Below are 22283 nucleotides of genomic sequence, written 5' to 3' on the forward strand. Positions count from 1 at the left end.
TTAACCTGATTCCTGCCATGTTATCAGTTGTTGGAGTCCATTTAGCAATTCCAGTTTTATTATCGAAGAAAAAATTCCTAGGTTGATGCAGAATTTTGTACACTGGTCTTTGATTTCCATCATCAGAGACGTTGAACATCAAATCCACCTCCTTGTTAATTTCAACATTTATTGTGGTATTACCAGATATTTGCGGCGTTTCATTTTCTGAAAAAAGAGAATTTAAAACTATAAAACAGAGCCTAAAAGCTAACCAAAAGTAATATACAGTCGAGATCGAGGTCAACCAGATTTTCGTGGGTAAAATAAGCCGACCTATGACAGCGATATCTGCTTTCGAGCTTTTCTCTTTCTTTCCAGATGACAATGCAAGATTCAGGTCCCCCGTTGCAAGATAGTCAGAAATACAGGCTGACGAAGGACGTGGACCACATTTTGTCTTTGCATCATCTAGCCGATCTGCATCCATTTCGTCGGTAAATATTGGCACAAAATCGGGATGTGAAAAATTTCTGTAGGTCATGCTTTCATCATATTGAAAAAGCGAACTTTCATTTACCAACCCTTTAACAAAATAAGGAAAAACTGGTTAGAACACAAGGTTGTTCTTGACATAAGAAAATATATGCTTTGGTAATATAAAATATATAGGCAAAAGTTTATATATATATATATATATATATATATATATATATATATATATATATATATATATATATATATATATATATATATATATATATATTAGAAAATATGCATTCTCAAAAAAAAAGAATTATTAGACAATAAACAGAAATCATTGATTATCTAATCATATATAATTATGTATCTTTTCTAGGCATTATAAAGACCAAAGAGGCATCATTTGAACCCGTGCTTCCTAACTTTGCACAATTAACAACTTATCTTGCAAAAGCAATGCAAGTTGACTTCAAGTACTATAATTATTGATATAGAAGAACATAAAAGCACTAATGTTTTGTTATAAGCACAATGATTTATCACTAATGCCTGTCAGACGACGGCTATATATATATATATATATATATATATATATATATATATATATATATATATATATATATATATATATATATATATATATATATATATATATATATATTAGGGATGTCAAATCGGTCAATTTTTGATAATCGGTTACTCGGACGTTTTTCCGATCGAGTACCCGAGTACTCGGTAAAAATGAAAAAACAAGTGTGTTAATTTTCTTGAGCCTGGTTAAGCTCTGTTAAATCCGAAAGCTGTTTTTATCACGTTTAATAAATGTATGTAAACAACTGAGTCAAAGGGAAATGAATTTTTGGTACCAAATTTATTTATCAAATAAACACAAAAGACACAATTCATACATCAAAAATTACAAATGGTTTACAGTTCTTGTTTATAGGACCTATTTCATCAACGCAAAAAAAGAGAAGACAATCTGTTACGCAGGTTTTGATGTTAGACTAGCGAAAGAGAAGGAAAGGACGTTGTTGGGATCGCTAGTCTAATATTATTTTATATATTGATTGTTTCCCACTAAACTTACTATGCAAACTGACTTTCAACATTTTTTAAAATCTTTAATTATTTCTAAACATTTCTTCGGTAGCGGCATTTCTATGCATGTCTGACTTCGCCGCCGTACATGTGTATATTAAATAATTTAAGAAGATAATAGACCATGCTTAAACGATGTTTACTGAAAACAATCATTGAAGCCATCCAAAAATTAAGTACTTCAATAGGTGAGAACTGCTGTGTACCACATGATTGGTCATTAATTACCGTATATATACAGCCACAGGCGATAACAGGTGTTTTACAGGTGTAGATGACGACACGCTAGTTTCCGTATGAACATTTAAGTAATTTTTTTGATAAGTTTTTGATAAAAATATGTACTTTGAAATAAGAACAAATACACTTCCGAGTACCATTTTTAGTATTCGATACTCGGACGTTCGATCGAGTACCCGGTTAACCGGGTACTCGTTGACATCCCTAATATATATATATATATATATATATATATATATATATATATATATATATATATATATATATATATATATATATATATATATATATATAGTGTTAGAATACTACAAGGAAGAAAAAAGGCTAAAATATATATAGAAATGTTGAAAAATAGGAAAAACATACATTGCTGTCCAAAGTTATAAAATATTCGCCTCTCTGTGCTTGTCAAATTTTCATGTAACTGTGTTCCATTTGGCAGAATGAAATCGTTTTCTTTAATTCCATCAAAGTTTCCCATTAAGCCCAGTATCTTTCCTTTATGGTTCTTGCTGACAAGCGTTTCGCAGACCAAAAAGTCTTTTCCTAGACTTACTTTAACAGCAATTGCTGGAATGAGTAAACTCAAATTTTCATTGCCTTCTTCATTAATTTTGTTTGAGTAATGAAGTAATACGTGTACATAGTAATGATCGTAAAATTATTTTGTTCCTTACTCGATTTCAAAAATGAAGCAGAAATTTTGTCATTTTCCCACTGCAGAAATATATCAGATGTCAAGAATGTGTAGCTTGTATTTTTGAATTTATTTGTCAGATCTCTTCCATTGACCAATATAACCATCACTGAAAAAAATCGTAATGTATTGTACAATTGTAGATACAAACATACCTTGTTACAAAGAAAAGATACGCATAACATGGATAATTCTTACATTTTTTGTCTTTGGACATTTCGACCTGTACTTTGGCTCCTGTTTGGTCTTTAGCCACAAAAGCACTAAATATTGAGGCATTGATAATCTTTCCACTTTCCGTTGTTACAAGATCTGTTCGAGCCTGCAGTTCGAAGTTCGTTGTGCTGGAGTTTATTTTCATCATGGTGTATTCTCCATACCCATTAAAGGTGTAGTCCTTGCCATCAAGTGTAGTTATATGGGGATCCCCATAGTTAATTCCTTCAAGAAAAGTCAACAGTTTGTAGATAAACTGGTCTCCTTCAAGAAAAGTCAGCAGTTTGTAGACAAACTGGTTTGTTTATAGAAATTTTAGAATTCTGCGAGTAATTTTTAACCAACAAATTAAAATTTATTACATCGTGGCTAAGAAAGCCTAACTTTCCTTAGGTCTGATTGTAGTTTGAAAGTATTATGATCCCGAACGAGCTCGGGAGATGGAATATATGCAGTAGTTTCAATGACGGAACTATTAATCTTAATCAAACTGCACAATAACGACAATCATAAACTTTGAATATGCCTGCAACATAATTTTTTAAATTACTACAGCTGACTTGGAAACGGAAGAAAAAGGAAATGTTTTAATTTTATTTCAAAGTGTGAAAACTTTCTTGCAAAATAGAAATAAGTACCGATAATTGCTAATTTTCTATTTGCTTAATTTTCAGACTGACTAATGACTGAGCCAGCAAAAATATATTGCGTTTTCAAAAGTACTAATAAACAATTTAGAGTATCTGACGTGTACATAAATAACAAAAATCTACCGGAAAGTCGATGTCTTCATCGAACTTTATTTTATCGATAATGTATATATATATATATATATATATATATATATATATATATATATATATATATATATATATATATATATATGTTAAGAAATTGATAATAAAAGATGCTTCTGATATACCAGTTTGAAAAGGAGACCTCCTATAACAACTTGGAATATGACGAAGTTTGTAGTACAAGTCACATTGTCCTGTACTACAGCACTGATGTTTTGGTGTCCGATCATTCTTGGTGTAGTTGGGGCGTTGAAAGAACGGATTATACTTTAAAATGGTTCCTGCTTTTGGCTTTGATCGTTGTAATGGCCCTAAATTATTTGTGTCGGCGTACATATCATAGCAACATTCCTGAGATTAAGAACGAGATTTTGATAAAGTTACCGAGGTTCAGTTTTCTTTATTGAACAGTTTGTAATTATTTGAAATAAATCAGATGTTTGTTAATTAGGATTTTTAATCTTTGTATACTTACAATGTTGGAGTCTACTATCACGGAAGCATAGCACAGTAACCTGTTTTCTTTGTCAAATCTGTTTATGGTGAATCGCGGGTCAAACTTGAGAAGCCTGTTATGACAAGGACATTGAATGTGTGGCCTGCTGTTACCAAAATTATTATTATTTTCCAAATGCCACTTTGTGCACGCTGCTTTATCTTTTAATTCCCGTACCCCTTCCGTCATTTTGTAGATCCAGACACCAGGTTCACCTGTTAGAAAATTCAATAAAGAGTATAAATATTCTAAGTACAGTGAATGTCAAAAAGATTAAACTTCTCATATGATCTATAATAGTGTTCAGTTTGCTACATTCACTCACGTTATCGTGGTGGAAAAATAACATTTTTTAAAAATAAATCATAATGAAACAATTATAGGACATACATTGAATTGTGCATCTACAAAGTTTTAAATTTAAAAGTACACATATAATAACCTCGATTTCCAGGGTTTTTGCTCATCGTAAAAGCTCCCTCTTGAAGGGAAAAGGGATTTGTTTTCGAAATGCTACGGTATCGGTATCCTATAACAATTTTCCGCTCTTTAATAGACTGCAAATTCACATCCAAATAATTCATTACTGTAAATGTGTTGTCGCCATCTGATATCAGGAGACACTGGAAAGTTACTTTCTAAAATTAAAAAAAAACTATTGTAGTATCTGCGTAAATTCTTTTATTCTAATCTTTCAACTTAAATTACTCCTTAAAAATAGATCAACCAAACGCTTAAGAATATTTTATTACATGTTTTATAATCTTAAGAGTAAATATAACGCAGAATATTTTTAAAGTTTATCGTGCTTTATGAGACTTGAAAAATGAAAGTCTCTTATACTGCATGATCAGCGTGTGTCACTCTTAAAAACAGCTTATTAAGAAATAATTATTGAATCAGCTGTTATTGGCCAGAGTTTACTTACATTCCTATAAATAATGCCAAACTGCTTGCATCTATTCAACCTCACCATTCAGAGTATTTGATATACATTGAATCTCTGGATATGTTTCTATTCATCAATACTTAATGAATAATTAAACAATTGAAATCAACTGTTGGTTTTCTCAGTTTTACCCAAATTTCAAGTTTTCCATAGGAATACCTTGCTGGATGGATTAAAATACTTTCTCAGACAAGTGAGTCGATATTCTTACAGGAATATGAAGTTTGATTTTTAAGTTTTACCAAGCTATGTAAAAAAAATAAGATAAGGGTGTAGTTCTGAGTATATAAGTGTTCATCGACACTTTACACATAAGAGTATGAAGGCAGATTAAATATTATATGTGTCATGAAATTATACATTCAGTGTCATGTACATCGTATCAAAATCAATACCTGTGATTTATGATCAAAAAGTGTCATATTTTCCCACGTCACTTTCACGAGCCAGGTAGCTTCAAAATCTTTAAAATCCTTGAAGTATTTCTTTACAATTTTATCTGCTTTTTCTATTAACGCAATGTCTTTTGCATTCTCTTTTCTACAATATATGTAAGCTGTAGATTACGGGAAGATTGATTTATCCATTTTTCTTACAATCAGAAATGTAAAGGAAAGTGAATGTCTTCTAGAAATTTTTTATCATGTAAAAAAGTTTCTTGAAAAGTATAGGAAATATAAATACCTCTCATAAGATTGGAAATATACTTTTCCTGAAGCGTCTGATGATAAATCCGTACAAAAGGGACAAATAATTTGTTTGTCTTTCTTTTTTAGCGAGTGTTTATCAGGATTGTCAGCCCTATTAAAGTTATCGCTCCTCGGATTCAGTCCAATTATACCATTTGTTCCAATCTAAAATTTAACATATCTTACTATAAAACACTGCTATATCATCATAGACGCAAAGGGCAAAGTTTTCAGATTAACATTGATACTTCCTAATCGGTTTGGACTATGAAGTATATTTGTTTGTATATTCAATGCTTAAATTTCTTTCTACTATATTTTTTTTTTTAAAAATGAGAATGCTCTTGGGAGCTTGTTAAATGCTGATCTAAATAAAGTACTACAAGAATTGAAAAATCTAAGCATTTGAGAAATGGAAAAGCGTATGTAAAGATTTTCGTAAACTCAAACATTTTATATGAAATAGATACTTTATAGTTTGTAATATAATATGAAAAGCAACTTCTACAAAGGAAATATATACAAAAAAGGATTGCAATACATGTTTACTTAATTGTGTTACATTTCACACATATTTTTTTTACTAATAAATTGTTCCGAAAAGCATAGATCCAACTCCAGACTTCTTTGTACTCGCTCGATTATTTATTATTTAAGAGAAACATCAATAAAAATCATATACGGTACCAATTTTGATGCACCAGATGCACATTTCGACAAATGATGTTCAAGTTCCCATGCCGAAACGATGGAAATCCAAAATATTCATATAATTAGAAAAAAAAACTTTGAAGAGCAGAAAAAGAGCGTATCAAAGACTGGAGCCAAATACGTCGAAGGATCAGAGCTATGCATGAGGGAAATAATCCTTAATTTTGAAATAAATTTCTTAATTTTACCACAACAATTAAATATATATTCGTATTTTCAAGCTAGAACTGAAGTACTTAGCTACTGGACTGTAGTCCCTCGGGCACTAACAGTCCACCTGTTGAGGCCTTGACCCAGGGGTCATAATGTAAATCATATATGGTACCAATTTTGATGCACCAGATGCGCATTTCGATAAATTATCTCTTCAGTGATGCTCATGCCGAAACGTTGGAAATCCAAAATATTTAAATAAGAAAAAATTTTGAAGAGCTGAAAAAAACAACCTAATTAAAGCTTACTATGACATTGTTGAACCCTTCCATCGACCCGTTACCAATATAAGCTGTAGTTATGGCTTTTAATCTTTGACTCGTATTATCATTTCCAGTGAGAACGAAGTCGCCGTCTCCATATGGCATGGATACATTTACATCATACTGGCCTGAGAAAGATCACATAATATTATTTATATTTCTTTATTTAGATCAATTCATGTATATTGTATAGCATATTTGATATGATTAATTCTGGATATGAATATTTGTAATGGTATTAAAAATCAAGAAAACGTTTCGGGAAATAGAAATTCAGAAGATTGAAAACCTTTTTTGCTTTAAGGTACGTTTTTGACAAAAAAAAAAAACCCAAGTAAAATTTGAATCTGAAAGATGGAACTTCACAAATAATATGATAAAAGATTTTGAATGGAAATTTTTCGTCAAATGATGAATGCATGCATATTAATTCTTGCATTGGTATTTACAATTAATATTTTACAAATATAAAGGTATACAGTAACTACACAGGCACTTGTTTCGGTAATGAATTGTTTAATCCATAGCATATTAATGTACCATTTCATAGTGTGATTCGACTTTTCCACTCTGCGAGAAGAGTTTTGACGCTGTTTACGGAGACAAAGGAAATTAAAGATGAACATGCCTTAAATGGTTGTGTAGAAAAATTTACGTAGAAGACAATGATAATAAACAGTTTGTCAGTGCATTTCCTCTGAAAGTGTAAATGAGTGCGATTCTAAGGAGGGGGTACACATGAACTCCACGTAATTCGGAGCTGGATACCTTGTGTTATTATTAAACTATATGGGTTAAAACATTTATTACAGAAACAAGTGCCTGTGAGTAACTAGGAATATGCAACTTAAGTAACATCTACATGATAAATAACCTTAGAATGCTTCAATAGATAGTTTATGATTTAAGAACAAATTCTTACTTTCTAATGTTTTTATGGTATAAACAGATGGTTTACTTTCACGTTCCCCATATGAAGGATAATTAGTTGTATATCCATAACTTAATGCTGTAATAGTAACGTTATAATAGTTGTGTGACATCAGAAGTTTCTCCCAAAATATCTCCGGCACGTCCCCCTCTGTCATTTGTTCATAGCCATCGATGTTCACTTTATAACGGTTAACAAAGCTATTGTTCTCTGAATCAGTCCACCTCAAAAATAAATTGTCCGCGGAGAAATTGCAGGAAGTTGATAATGGTCCAGGTGACAGTGGCTCTATTACAGAAAAAAATATAATTTATATTGAACACAAAACAAAGAGAACTTAGCTAAATGAATTATAACCATTTTTTTTAAATTTGCGATCTTCGTTATATATATTGATTTTTGAATGATATAAAGATGAAATAGTTTCCAGTATGTCACATGTTTACAATTGTTACATTTTATACTCATTGTTATATACATGTATATGTAATTTGGCCTTGAAAAGAGAGCTTATACATGGTAATCGAGTAAAAAATTAAAAACTTTCTGTTGTTATTATGAATACATTACTAAAGAATCTTAATTGCCTACCAGATAGATATGGAATTGTTTCATTGGACATTGATATGAAGTAAACAGTTAACTCTTCACAAAATACCTAAAATCACTTCAGTCCTCGGGTTATCTATGTAAATGGTCTGATCAGGGTTGCTCAATTGAACTTCGGTCCTGATATGGATTTCATAAAGGCGGCCTGGTCTAAGGTTACATAGAGATGTATACGCTGTTTGATTTCCAACTGGAAAGTTTTCTTTTGACCTCCAGTTTTCTTCAAGGATTATCTCATACCCTGATATCAGCTCCTCATCCTGAGAGGGCGGGTTCCATTCAATCGAAAAACTACATGTTGTACTTTTTATTTGAATTGATCCAGCCAACAAACGGTTTCCTTTTGTTTGAAACAAACATACAGTATAAGTTGTAATATATGTTGCAAGAATCGGTTACCGCTATTTTATATGTGCATGAACGTTACCTTGAATGAGAAAAACTGCATTATACTTTTAATGAATGAGCAATATCTTGTAAGTAACAAATTTATCACATTTATTTCAGATAAATAGACACTTACTATTATAACAAGTCGAATTTTTGTGATAAAAAGAAGAATTACAGAGACATTGCTCAGTGCGACACTCTAAAGCAATATTTGGTAAGCATTCCCTAGATTTGTTGCATGGCTCAGAAAAGTGCAAGCCTGAAAAATAGTGATTCATACATGAATTCAGATTAAAAAGTATTGATTATTAACAATTGTAAATACAGTTTAAAATTCCAAAAATACATACAGGTCTTTATCAGTACAGAAGTTTGACATGACTTACGGGTCAATGAAGAATTGCAATTATTTAGATACTCGAAAATATAAAACATTAGCTACAAAAGCTTACATTTGAGAACACATACTTCCTGAAACCCTTACGTTGACGGAATTCAAACTTGACCCCCATCCGTCTGAGTTCAGTGCAAGACATTGGTAGAAAAAACCACCATCAAGATCGAAGTCCACTCTGTTGATGACCAGAAGAGGATCTTCGAGGTCCAGCAAACTTCCTCTATATCTTTCTTCTGTCGTGTCTAAATCGGTCATCATCCCATTTTTGATCTTTCGCCATTTGGTTTCGGTGACAGGTGGGAAGTCAGGATTATTTAGAACAGAAGCATTTATCCTCAATGTAGAACGATATGGTACTATCGGGTTTTCGTCATAAGAAATGTTTAATGTAGGTGTACCTTTGTGTGATGAATATGAAGGTTAGATAATGACTTGCATTTAAAAACAATATTGTTTTTGGTAGACTGTACGGTTCATCTGATGCTAGATCTTTATTTTTGGACATTTACATCAGCAAAAGTTCAACAAATTATCATTACATCAAATAATGCCCTTTTTAAATGAAGGCGTGAAAGGATAATTCATTGGTAGCATCTGATCAAAGCAAGAGATGTTTTATGTAGGTTTATCTATTGTACTTTGAACATCTATTATTGTGTATTTAGAATTCAAGTTGTTTTGTTCATATCAAAATCTAGAATTAAATACATAAAATGTGTATAAGAAAATGAAACAACCTTTGCCTTAACTCAATGAATTTGAAATAAATTCACACTCACGTAGAGTTTCTATCTGTTCCTTGTATAGAACGCTTTCTTTTGTTTCATACGGGTAGTAGCCATAATAGTCATCTCGACTGATTGCGATAAGACTGACTGAATAATTTCTCCCGGGATCCAATCTATTCGACCAGACTATTGCATTGGAGTATGAGTAATAATAATCGTTATCAATAGTAATCCTATATTTATAAACACGAGTGTTGTTTCGTGGAAGAGACCATGTGAGGTTTAATTTCTCTGGGTGGAAGCTACTAACATTTCTAAAGATAGGGCCAGGAGGAAGTGGCTCTGCAAAAATATAACAAAGCAGAATGAAAAATATGTGAAGAGAACGAGGAAATATTACTGTTTAGCTGCATATATCTTGTCAGTTCCAAATTGAACATTTATTTGGTTTTCCATTCCCAACTTTCAATAATATATACTTCTAAACAATGTGCAGTACCAATGAAATATGTGGAGATAACGAACAGTATTTGAGCTCAAACGTCCATTAAACATTACAAAATAGGAGCAGAGCAAACACGGGCCTCTAAGACATCAGAGGTGGGATCAGGTGCCATGGAGGAATGAGCATCCCTGCCGACCTGTCACACCCGCCGTGTGCTCCCTGTCATGATCAGGAAATAACGGAAAAATCCGGCGACAATTCAGTGTGTAAATAATGGCCTTACAGTTAGTATGATAAAAGTCTGTCAGACTTTATGAAAGATTGTATTTGCTGACAAGGTAATTGTATCGACCATAGAACTTACGAAATGATGACTTTAAACGAGACTGTTGCTATTCTTGTTTCAACAACTTTGTCAATAACTTACCTCGTTTTAGAAATTGTTCATACGTAGAGCATGCTCTGGCGTATCGAATCAACTGAGAGATATAAACCTCGTATGCAGGTGATAAGGGTATATTGCTGCATAAGTAAGGGAAGTTGACGATTGAAAAGTGAAAGTCATCTTGTTTATCATAAAGCTTTGTTATTAGATTACCATTAACGTCTTTTTCTAATAAAATATCCACACAATTAATGAATGGAAAAAACGGAACCGATGGATCAGACGTACCTACGATATATCTGTTTTCTGAGCGAACATGGATGGTTTCCTGCGGATCGCTGAGTAATACCGTGGAAATAATAGTAAACACGTACACAGCACCAGGTACAAAATCTGACTTCAGTTTGTAATCTGTTTGCCTTCCGACAAATTCATTTTTCATTATAATAGAATTTTCAGCACTCTTCAGCTCAACACTGTAAGACTGTACCAGGTCAGAATCTCTGGACGGATGTCTCCACTTCAACTCTATGCCATGTGTAGTTATGTTATATTCTGTGATCTTTGCTCCTAAATTAGGTCCTAAAATACAAAATACTTTTTTGTTAATCCGATTTACGGAATTGAAATTTGCGTAAAAATTAAAAGCTTGAAATAAACATAGGTAATCAGAGATTACAGAGCTCACCTCAACGAATGTTGTCTTTAAGTAAGGCAAAGTCCCACACTAAATTAATAATCTAGGAGTGTGCATCCCTAGATGCAACATTTATGCAATTTTGGTCTGATAGGGCTTGCAGTTACTTGGGAATAGACTTATCTGAAAACTTAAAACTAGTCACTCATCCAGAAAATTTAAGTCAAATCCAGCATCCGAAGCAAGTTTTGAGATTGTTCGTCCCTTGATGCATCATCCATGCAACTTTGGTTCAGATAGGCCTTAAAGTTACTTGGAAATGAGATCTGCTCCAAAAACTTTAATCTGGTTACTCATCCGGAAAATGTAGGTCAGATCCAGCATCCGAAGCAAGACCAGTAGTGTGAATCCTTAGATGTATCATCCATGCAAGTTTGGTCAATATAGGGTTTATAGTTACTTGGAAATGACATCTGCTCCAAAAACTTTAACCTGGTCACTCATCCGGAAAATATAGGTCAGATCCAGCATCCGAAGCAAGTCCAGTAGTGTGAATCCTTAAATGTAACATCCATGCAAGTTTGGTCAATATAGGGCTTTCAGTTACTTGGAAATGAGATCTGCTTCAAAAACTTTAACCTGGTCACTCATCCGGAAAATGGAGGTGAGATCCAGCATCCGAAGCAAGTTCAGTAGTGTGCATCCTTAGATGTATCATTCATGCAAGTTTGGTCAATATAGGGCTTATAGTTACTTGGAAATGAGACCTGCTCCAAAAACCTTAACCTGCTCCAAAAACATTAATCTGGTCATTCTTTAGCTGAAATTGCAGCATCTGAAACCTTGACTGGTACAATGAAACACACTAGAAGCAACCTCCATGCATCTCTGACTAATATAGGCCATAGAAGTACTTGAAAAGAAAACTGCTCCAAAAACCTTAACCTGGGACGCCGACGTCGACGCCGAGTGTATTACATGTACATAAGCTCCCCCAACTTCGTTGAGGTGAGCTTAAAATGCAGAATTAGCATTCGTACTTGCTTCTAAAAATAAAACTAATTATGATTTTAGATTGCTACACTTCATAAATTAAAAAAAATGTTTTATATATATATATATATATATATATATATATATATATATATATATATATATATATATATATATATATATATATATATATATATATATATATATATATAACATTCCTATATTGAATGCAGGATAAATAAACTTACTCCAAAAACACGTCTGATTACGTTGATAATAAGAACTGTCGCAGAGGCATTCCTTGAACACTGAAGAACATCTAAGATATTTTCCTGGATCACATTCTTTCGTGTCATTACACTTGTCATGGTATTTTAGAACTGCATAAATAAAGAGTATTTTAACTTACAAATAATTGTATGCAGGTAAATGATGCAGAAACACTTCTTTTATTGGAATCTTTAAAATCATTCACATGCCTTGAAAAAGCAAATATTAATCCTGATTGTTATTAAAAATTATCTGAATAATTATGAATCCCGGTCATATAATTAATTCCGCCAAAAGAATATTTTGGCTTGCACACATGCGTTCTTTCACAATGAAGAAAGTATGAGATATAATTAAGAAATAATCTACTGATTTCGAACAGACTGTGGAGTCCTTATACTCACTGGGACAGTTTTCTTAAATTTTACGACAAAGACTAAGGCAGAGATCGCCATTTTATTTGTTTATATGTACTGATGTCCTTATCGAACCCAGTCAGAGACGCGGGAATTTTTTTAAAGAATTGTAAACATAACCAAATTATATTCATCCGGGAGGAGAGATTTTGGTGAATGTAACTTTTTATGCAAAATGTTGGATTTTCGCTAGTCAGGTAGCTAAGAATCATACAATTTTACATATAAGGAACGGTTTTCTGGTTGATAAAACATTTTCTTGTTTGCAGTCATTATGTATAGTTTTTTTTCATCACAATATCTAACAAAATCTAAAATCATATCAAAAGTCAACATATGCACCATATAAATGTTAGCCTAAAACAGTAAACACAGTTGATTCCATCTGTGATTGTTTTAAAAAAAAATAATCTTGCTCTTTGAATTTTTGTAATATATCTTTGATAGTTTTTTGGATAATAAAAGGAGCACTAGTGTTTTGATGGAAAGTAAATAAACAAAGCCTTTTTTTCAAAGACAGACCTTTCTAATCTTTATATATATTCATAAATACTTACTTCCTTTGATTGCCAACTGTACCCAATCGCTTGTGCACCATCCTTCTGAGATTCTCACTTGAAGCCGATAGTACCCTTCTTCTTCAAAGCTGGCGTTATTGACGACAAATGAAGGGGAGTGTAATATTTCAGTTTTCTGGTACTTTCTTTTAGATATATTGATATTTTCAATAAAATAATTTTGCCTTTTTTGCCATCTTGCTTCGAAGGCAGGGTGCACTTTAGCTTCTTCGTTCACTTCAAATCTTGCTGTTTCCCCGACATAGATAGACATAAATTTTGGTGTAATAAGGATGAAAGGACATTCTGAAAATATATCCATATTTTCAATATAGGTGAAATGATAAAATGTAAATATGAAAGCTGAAGGCCAAGGTTAAAGTTTTTTCACATGTGGGTAGAACTGTAAGAAATCAGAGTTAAAAGTTTGGTACGCAATATGGGGGGGGGGGGGGGGGGTATAACAGGGAATATTCATATGAATTATGAAAGCCCTAGCGTCAACCATTCAGAAATTATTGCTCTATGTTAACTTAATTCAAAAGTAAGTTTTACTCCAAGGTCAAAGTCATTATATATGAGCCATGTAATATAAAAGAACAGGCATCAACCACTCAAAAGTATTGTGCAAGTTTAAAGTTTTTGCAGACAAAGAGACAGAAAGCTAGACAGATGGACGGACATACAAACCAAAAACTACTTGCCCCGAATCTTCAAATCAACCCTTTCAAAAAATCCAAACAATTAAACAAACCATAGATGGTTGCTCATATTTATTTACGCATTCTTTCCACTACAGTACATTTTGTGTCCATATGAAAAGATTTAAAACATGAAATTTGATTGAATTTTTTTATTTAATACATTTGTAATGCTAGATTGTAATACTACCTATTACTGGGCAGTATGCAACAATATGATATTTTTTTTTCTTTTCTAATGCTAAGATCAAAATTGTAAAAAAAAAAAAGTACAACTGTATGTTTTCTTTTTTCCGAGGAAGAAGAAAATATACATTAAATCACCTTCTTGTCTTTGAAAGTAAAGAAACTTTTGTTTTACTTAATATACTAAAAATTGAAAGGGAAGCAATGAAAAGAGAAATCAATTGTAATGTTAATTTTGATTAGAGATAAATAAATGTAGCATTTGAATTATAACTTTGATTTCCTGAATTTAGTTTTTTCATTTGAAAAAAAAAAATCTTTTAAATCTTCTAGCAGCATTAAACTTTTACACACTCTCTGACATTCTCAATTCAAACATGCACTATATGCCGTATTTATTTTTTACCACGTGCTACTCATAAATCTTCGAATTGCGATAGATAAACTTCAACATGTAAACTTTATTTACATCTCATTAGGAGTACCTTAAAAGAATTAAATTTTTGTTTTGGTATATCACGTGGAAATTGCTTTCACTAAAATGATTTACTTTTGGTGTTTGCTGTAACCATCATTGTAGTGATTGTTCCTGTAGAGGTTTTGGTCCCTAGTGGCGTTGTTATATTTTGAGTACAGATTTTATGTACTCCCAAGCTAAGAAAGCATAGCAAGGTGATGAGAAAAGCCACAATCATGTCGTTGGATATGGAGATGAGCTTCATTCCATGCTGTTTGCTGATGTATTTATAAACAATAAAAATTCTGAAATGGAGAAATCTTTGAAAACATCTTTCAGTGTAAATTAAAAATGCAAAGAAGAAAAGTCATTAGTATCACGATTTCAATATTGTTTACGGGGATAGTCCGGTAAAATAGTGAACAAAGCGTTTTTATCGAAAAAAATGGGTGCACTAAGCTGAAATTTTCAGCAAATGTATATTTATCAAGTGCCTCTTAATTTTTTTAAATGAAATATAAACAAAAATAAAGATTTTATTATGCTAAAATGTGCACCGGATATGATCCTACAGCGCAAGATAAAATCATTAGAGAATATACGAGTAATATTTCGAAATAAAGCGCTCGGCACTTTGAAGTGAAGGTTGCTGGTCTTTTGGACGAGACCATAAAAACCGAGGCCCTGTGTCAAGGTAGGCGTTGGCACGATAAAGAAACCTCACTGCTCAATGACCCTGAGTGCCGAGTAAAGATTTAAATTTGAAGCCCTTCACCGGTTTATGGTGATGTCTCTATATGAGGGAAAAATTCTCGAACGGGACGTAAAACAATATACAATTAATCAAACAATCAATCGAAATGAAAGTATTAAAAAGAGCAAATTGGGGTAAAATTATTCTTTTTTAAACCACTATCTATTATGTCGCCTTTCGGGAAATTTCAAGGCCTTTGCTTAATTTTTGGCAGTTTCCCAAACATTTGAAATGGGAATTTGGTAAACACAACCCACGAAAAATGGCGACGTTTGATGACGTTATCTGGCGCACCGGAGAGTAGTTTAGTTTGATTTAGATGTAGTAATGAAGCCATAAGAAACTCTAGATGACAACAGAAGAAAAAAAATAAAATATATCACTAGATCTTTAGTATACAACTGAAATGGGAGCTTTCTAAGCGAAAGCTTTTTGAAATAGTCTCCGTATAGAACAAAACATACGGACAAACAGTTACTAGCAATAGAGAAAGACGCTGTCACTGTAGACTGTCGATATAAGATAGCCTATTTAGTTGAATGATTGTAAGAGTAATGTCCATAACTTACTAGTAAATCTTCAGAAGGTCCCATGTGTGTGCGAAATAGGTTCCTCGACTATTTATGGAGAAATAAAGGGAAACTCAAGTATGTACATGTATATCAATGAAATTCCCGGATTTAGGTGGGGTGTATCTAACATTTTTTTAGCAAAGAGGAAACGTGACACTGCTTTAGACACTTTGACGCAATCATCCGTGCGACGTTAGGCGATACCACACATAACATAAATCACATAGTTTGTTAATTTGAGCAAACATCTATTTGAAATTGATGAAAAATGCGCAAAAGAGTAATGAAAATTTCGGAACCCAATGATGGATTATTTGTCACTCTAGACAATTGTCCACGATTTTACCAGACGTCCCTCGTACATATATTTTCAGTGATATTCTTATGTGCATACGGTATCTATTCAGGTTTCAGACAGGCTTCAAACATTATAAAATTATATTATAAGTATTAAGTTATCGAAAAAAGGATTCATGTATCTGGATATCATTTGTTACTTGTATACTCTGATATTGGAATTCTGAAACCCATAAAAATTTCATACCAAGTCCTTAAAGATTCAAAATAGATTAAAAGTCTGAGAGATCACTAATTAAGATTAAAACCACATTTTTGGATATTGATATGTTTTACAAATCTGATTTTTTATTTGAAATCAGTAAAAGTCATTCTGTTTCTAATATATATTTTTTAGAGATTGCGAAGTATTTATTTCTCTAATTTCTTCTTTTATAGCAGCTGATGAATGTTAGGGAAATATCAAATAAATATCGCCACTGAAATATGTTGTTTTATATATATTTCAGTTAAACGCATTAAAAGACCACGATTACTGATTAGAATTTAGAATGTTCCATTGATTTACTTCTTTCTTTATCCATAAGAAATTTAAATAAACTAAAGTTGGAAAAAGTTGATTTCGTAAAAATATCATATTTAGAACCCCATCGGCAAAAGGTGTCAATGCAAATTACATAATTCAAACCTAGATAAAAATAAGAACTTACCTTCTTCCATATTCTGTCAAAAGTGATTTAACTAGAGACCGTTTTCTTTTATTATCTTCTGCGACGGCCAATCAAATTATGCAAAGATAAGTCTAGAATTTCAAAGAAAAACTTACGTATATATCAGATATTGAATTTAAACTGAATTGTTTATTTCACCTGAATTTTTTTTTTAATACAAGCAATTTTTTTTAATAATAATAACAATTTACAACATTATGATGAAAAATTGAATTTTATTTATCATAAAATCTTATTATTGCAAGTTGTAAGTAATTGATATTTGCAAGCTGTCACATAAAAAATATATTAATTTAAGGTTGCTGTTTATTACATTAGTACATGTACAGTACACCAAAATTATAAAAGTTATTGAAAATCAAGAATGTACTGAAGAATTTTGAAACAATACTTGAAGTTTAAAAAATTGAGAGTGTAACATCTAAATTTGATTAAGGTCTGTATTTGCTCTGCTAAAATTTGGGTTGTTCCATTGGACTTTTGAACATGATAAATGTAACTGCTGGTTACCTTCGTATTTCATTCATTGTGATTGACCTTCAAATATGTAAAATATAATTTTGTCCCCCCCCCCTTTATATATATCCTCCTCGGTTAACTAGTTAGGCTCTCGCAATCAAAAATATATTATCTAAATTTTAAAATTTCTTAATTACAAGTATTACTGATACATGGAATCCTTCATATACGCAAAACTTACACTATTTTTGATTTAAAGAGGTGTAAATCTAAAACAATTGTAAGATGAAATAACTGTAATGTCAGTTTTCATGAAAAATATTTTTAATATCTACTAAGACAAAGAATAAAAAAACTAAAGAAAAATGAGAATCACATATGCCTGTTTTTTGTTGTTGTTGTTTTTTTTTTTAGCGAAAACCAGTTAATCTTGACCATTTTACACTTACATGTAGAGACTAGTTTGAAATACTGATTAAAATTACTCCCATTAAAAGATTATTTACATGACAATATGTTTTATGTAGAAACAAGGGTTTTCCAAGAAAAAAGCCAACATAAGAGATAATCTTGTTTTACTTTATTGTAAAAATGAAACTGATTTTACTGAATATTGCAACAATAACGACGTCAAAACATAGTTCCGAAATATTGTTTTTGTAAACAAACCAAGCACTGTTGCTGTGTTTCCCGGACGTAACCATTCTCATGCACAAAATGAATAAGCAGATAAACAGCTATCTTATCAAAGGGAGTTCATTTAAATAAATTAAATCTTATTAAATTGACAGAAAATCGATGGACAATTGAAAGATCATGTATGAAATTAGGCGACTTTTTAAAAGAAAAAATCGAAAGTATATTTTTTTTTCCAGAAAATCCTATAATTTTGGCCAAACATTTGTATTGAGAAAAATTAAGTAATGTGTAGCAGTGTTCTGTAATTCTTCAATCAAGTCCTATCCTTACTTCTTACCAAAATAATAATTATTGAGACAAAGACAATCAACAGTGATAGATCTCACAAAAACGTACAAACACTGCATATCCGCGTTAAGGGCACAGAACACGGACAGCCGGTGTAAAGACGAATAATGACCCCCATCGAATAATGACCAGGGGTCATTTTTCGACGTCGAAAAATGACTCACGGTCATTATTCGACATCGAAAAATGACCCCCGGTCATTAATCGACGTCGAAAAATGATTCTTTAGCCTGTAGAAAAGGTCGCATCACCCTTAAAATCTGCATACCCAACGTGAAGAAAAATGACCCCCGTAGATCTAATGAGCCCTTGTAGATTTTATTAGGGATATATTTTCTTTTTGGTATAAAAGATTTAGAATTTTTAATCAAGAGGCCCATGGATGAAAATGCTCAACTGAGATAAATTGAGGATATAGCGATGATCTGTTGTTCTCATCGCTGTTGTTAAATCTTTGAAATGCCTTTATTGAGCTTTGTTGTTTAAATCCCTTTCGAGAATTTTTCACTTGTCTGTGGACGGCTGCAAATTTAAACCTATACTGGCCATTCACGGCTTTTGAGCAATGAGGGATCTTTTTTAGCCAGCACATACTGCGACATGCGACCTCGGTTTATACGGTCTAATCAGACGGACCGGTCTTTACATCGCACATGGGATTTGAATCCAAGACATTAGGATCAACTCTTTACGTTGCGACTCTACTGAGAACAAACGCTCTAACAACTGCACCACGCGGGCGACTAGAGAAAAAAAAGTTTATAAAATTCTATCTTTAGGTACCGCTGAATCAAGTTGCGTCCAAGTGTCCAAGTGGGTTTTTTTTAAGTCAGTGATTTAAAAGTGCACATACATATACATGTAATTTTGGGACATTTAGCAAAAGTGTCTTACCATTTTTATGAGAAGTATTACATAATGTTTTAGAGACAATTGTACATTTCATCAATACAAAAGAAGAAACATTAATAAATGACCATCAAAAACATATTGCTCTTTGTTGAAGCTATCAAGATTCTAAAATTACAAATTTATTTACTAAGAAGATCGTAACGATGAACCAGGAATTTTAGAAATGCTTACTTTGATTGAGGCGTTGAAAATCCTGTAACATCAACTTATTTGTCTTTATCTTGTCTCTGATTTAAAGTTGATTGTACTCAGATCATGCTCTAGCGGACCGAATAAGTTTTAGAGGCATAAACCATATTCTGGCGATAGTGGAAAATTACTTTATTAAATACATGTAAGAAGTTGGAAAAACCGATTCTGAAATCATGTCGTTTGTTAGTTTCACAAACGTCTATTATAAGTAAAAGTCGAAATATGAAACATATTATAAAACAGATTAAGACTAGAATGTTTGCTATTGCAAGAAATAGACATAAAAATGACCCATACATAATAATAACGTGATGGCAGATCTTCTACCTCAGGTAAGTAAAATGAAGAACTTTTTCATAAGGAAAATAGCCCCAAAAATTAGTCATTTTGAGGCTTTTCTGTTAAAAAGTTAGAAATGTAGCAAAATAATGGCGTCATATTTCCAGAATGGTTCTCCGTCATGCCGTATTCTTTCATGATTTATCACATTCATATACTCAACTCATATTTTAGTCAATTCCATAACTTTTTAAAAACGTTGAATATTTAGGGCACTATAAAGCCCAAACCGCACCTTCTTCTTTAGCAAGTACATGTATAATTATCAACTGATTTTTTAATTGATAGATTGAATGTTCTTTTACGTCCCATTCGAGAATTTTTCACTCATAGCGAAACGTCATAATATACCGGTGAAGGGCATCATATTTATTAAGACCCAGCAGTGCGGAATCTTTATAGTGCCAACGCCTGCAGTGACATGGAACCTCGGTTTTTAAGGTCTCATCCGAAGGACCAGCAACTTTCTCTCCAAAGTGCCGAGCGGTTGGCGAAGGAACAGTTTTTTTCCTAACTTTTTATCGACTTGGGTCGGTTGAGGCTGGGGTTTGAACCCACAGCCTTCCGATCACGTAGCGAGCGCTCTATCGACTAAACTACATGTACCGTGACAGTGATTTTTTTTTGGAGAAGAATCAGCTACTTATAGTTAAACCGTTTTGAAATAAATAAAATATATTTGAGCCATCTTTTTGGATCTTTTAGCTAGCTAATAATCATTTTCTTTATATGATTAATTTTAACTTTTTATTCTTGAACACATATCCCGTTGGTGTGCAAGTTACGTTTTGATAAAATTTATTTACAATATTACAAACTCTTCTTTTGCATGAACAGAAAAAAAATCCAAATTAAAACATGTGTTTCTTTACAAACATAAAAATCTCAGTATGTTTCTTAAAGTTGGGATTAAGAAGATTTAGTGTAATCTTATATATACTTTTATATGCAGGTGTTGAAGTTACATAATTATTGGAAGGATTTAATCTATTAGCTGATGTCATTAAAAGGATAAGGCAAATCAGGAAGTTAAGATAAGAGACACGTTCCCTTGTTTACAAATGCGCTTTACGTCTACCTTTTTCAACTAGTATTGACAGCATTTAAAAATATGTCTACGTTGTTCCTCTACTTAAAAGGGGTTCACAAAATTGTTCACCTTAGTAAGATTACAAAAGAAGATCAATGGGAGCATATTTTATTTTTCTAATTCTCACATGGTGAACAAAGGTGGAGATTAAAATGAACATGTATCGAATGAAATTTTGTGAGTAATGATGTTAATCTTTCAAGTAAGCACAACACTGGTATCTTAAAAAATCCTTATCATTTTTATTTGTCAGATTGAATTTTAACGTGCCCCTAAAACATCGGTATTGTTAATATCAAAGAACATTATCACCCTCCTCGAAGAATACTTTCTCATTTACCCTATCCTTACTTCATTTTACATCCGGGTTAGCCAGGTATACAAAAATACCATTTGCATGAAATAAGAGAGTTTGGTAAGAATATTCTTGTCCTTATATAAGCCAAAATAAAATTTCCAGAATATGTAGTTTTCTAAGTTAATTTTGATTTTAAAAATGTCAAGAAAACTTTGTTCTTCTGAGTATTATTTCCAAAATACTGTAATCTTGAAATTGCTAAAGGCAACTGGTTGTTTAAAATCTTTGACATGTGTGCTTTATCACAAAATCTACAGTTGTATAAATGACACAATGATATTTTTTTTCTGCATTTCACATTCATATAATGTGTTACTATTGGCGGTGGTTGTTCTCCCATTGCTCGAACAACCATGTGGCGATATTTCGCGACGCTTTTGGCTTTTATAGATTTGATAGCATTATTATACTGAGTATCTGTTCCCAGTACCAGTATAATTTTGTCTATCTTTCTCAATCATGAAGCCAATAATGTATAATGATAATGTCATAATGTTTAATGTCATAGTGTATAATGATGAAATGCATAATGTATATATGCATAATGGATAATGTATAATGATGGTTGCCACAATGTATAATGATAATGTCATAATGTTTAATGTCATAATGTATAATGATGAAATGCATAATGTTTGAATAATGAATAATGTATA

The 22283-nt window shown here is 32.0% G+C and overlaps 1 protein-coding gene across 1 annotated transcript in view; it reads right to left on the reverse strand.

Annotated features, from left to right (window-relative positions):
• The window catches only part of LOC133197060 (uncharacterized), a 28647-nt gene extending 14733 nt beyond the window's left edge, over nt 1–13914 (reverse strand). The window contains exons 1-19 of the mRNA XM_061332903.1: nt 13593–13914; nt 11008–11301; nt 9941–10231; nt 9233–9559; nt 8894–9023; nt 8424–8665; nt 7757–8053; nt 6820–6962; nt 5643–5812; nt 5354–5498; nt 5140–5142; nt 4452–4647; nt 3989–4224; nt 3639–3864; nt 2699–2941; nt 2481–2609; nt 2170–2373; nt 316–564; nt 6–207 (exon numbers count right to left, since the gene is read on the reverse strand). Of these exons, the coding sequence (XP_061188887.1) occupies nt 6–207; nt 316–564; nt 2170–2373; nt 2481–2609; nt 2699–2941; nt 3639–3864; nt 3989–4224; nt 4452–4647; nt 5140–5142; nt 5354–5498; nt 5643–5812; nt 6820–6962; nt 7757–8053; nt 8424–8665; nt 8894–9023; nt 9233–9559; nt 9941–10231; nt 11008–11301; nt 13593–13914 (4049 nt within the window). The remainder of the gene's footprint in view (nt 1–5; nt 208–315; nt 565–2169; nt 2374–2480; nt 2610–2698; nt 2942–3638; nt 3865–3988; nt 4225–4451; nt 4648–5139; nt 5143–5353; nt 5499–5642; nt 5813–6819; nt 6963–7756; nt 8054–8423; nt 8666–8893; nt 9024–9232; nt 9560–9940; nt 10232–11007; nt 11302–13592) is intronic.
• Nucleotides 13915–22283: the final 8369 nt, after the last annotated feature.

The sequence above is a fragment of the Saccostrea echinata genome, unplaced genomic scaffold (genome assembly GCF_033153115.1).
Source record: "Saccostrea echinata isolate AGI-Se365-2 ecotype Australia unplaced genomic scaffold, CSIRO_AGI_Sech_v1 ptg000001l, whole genome shotgun sequence".
NCBI lineage: Eukaryota > Metazoa > Mollusca > Bivalvia > Ostreida > Ostreidae > Saccostrea > Saccostrea echinata.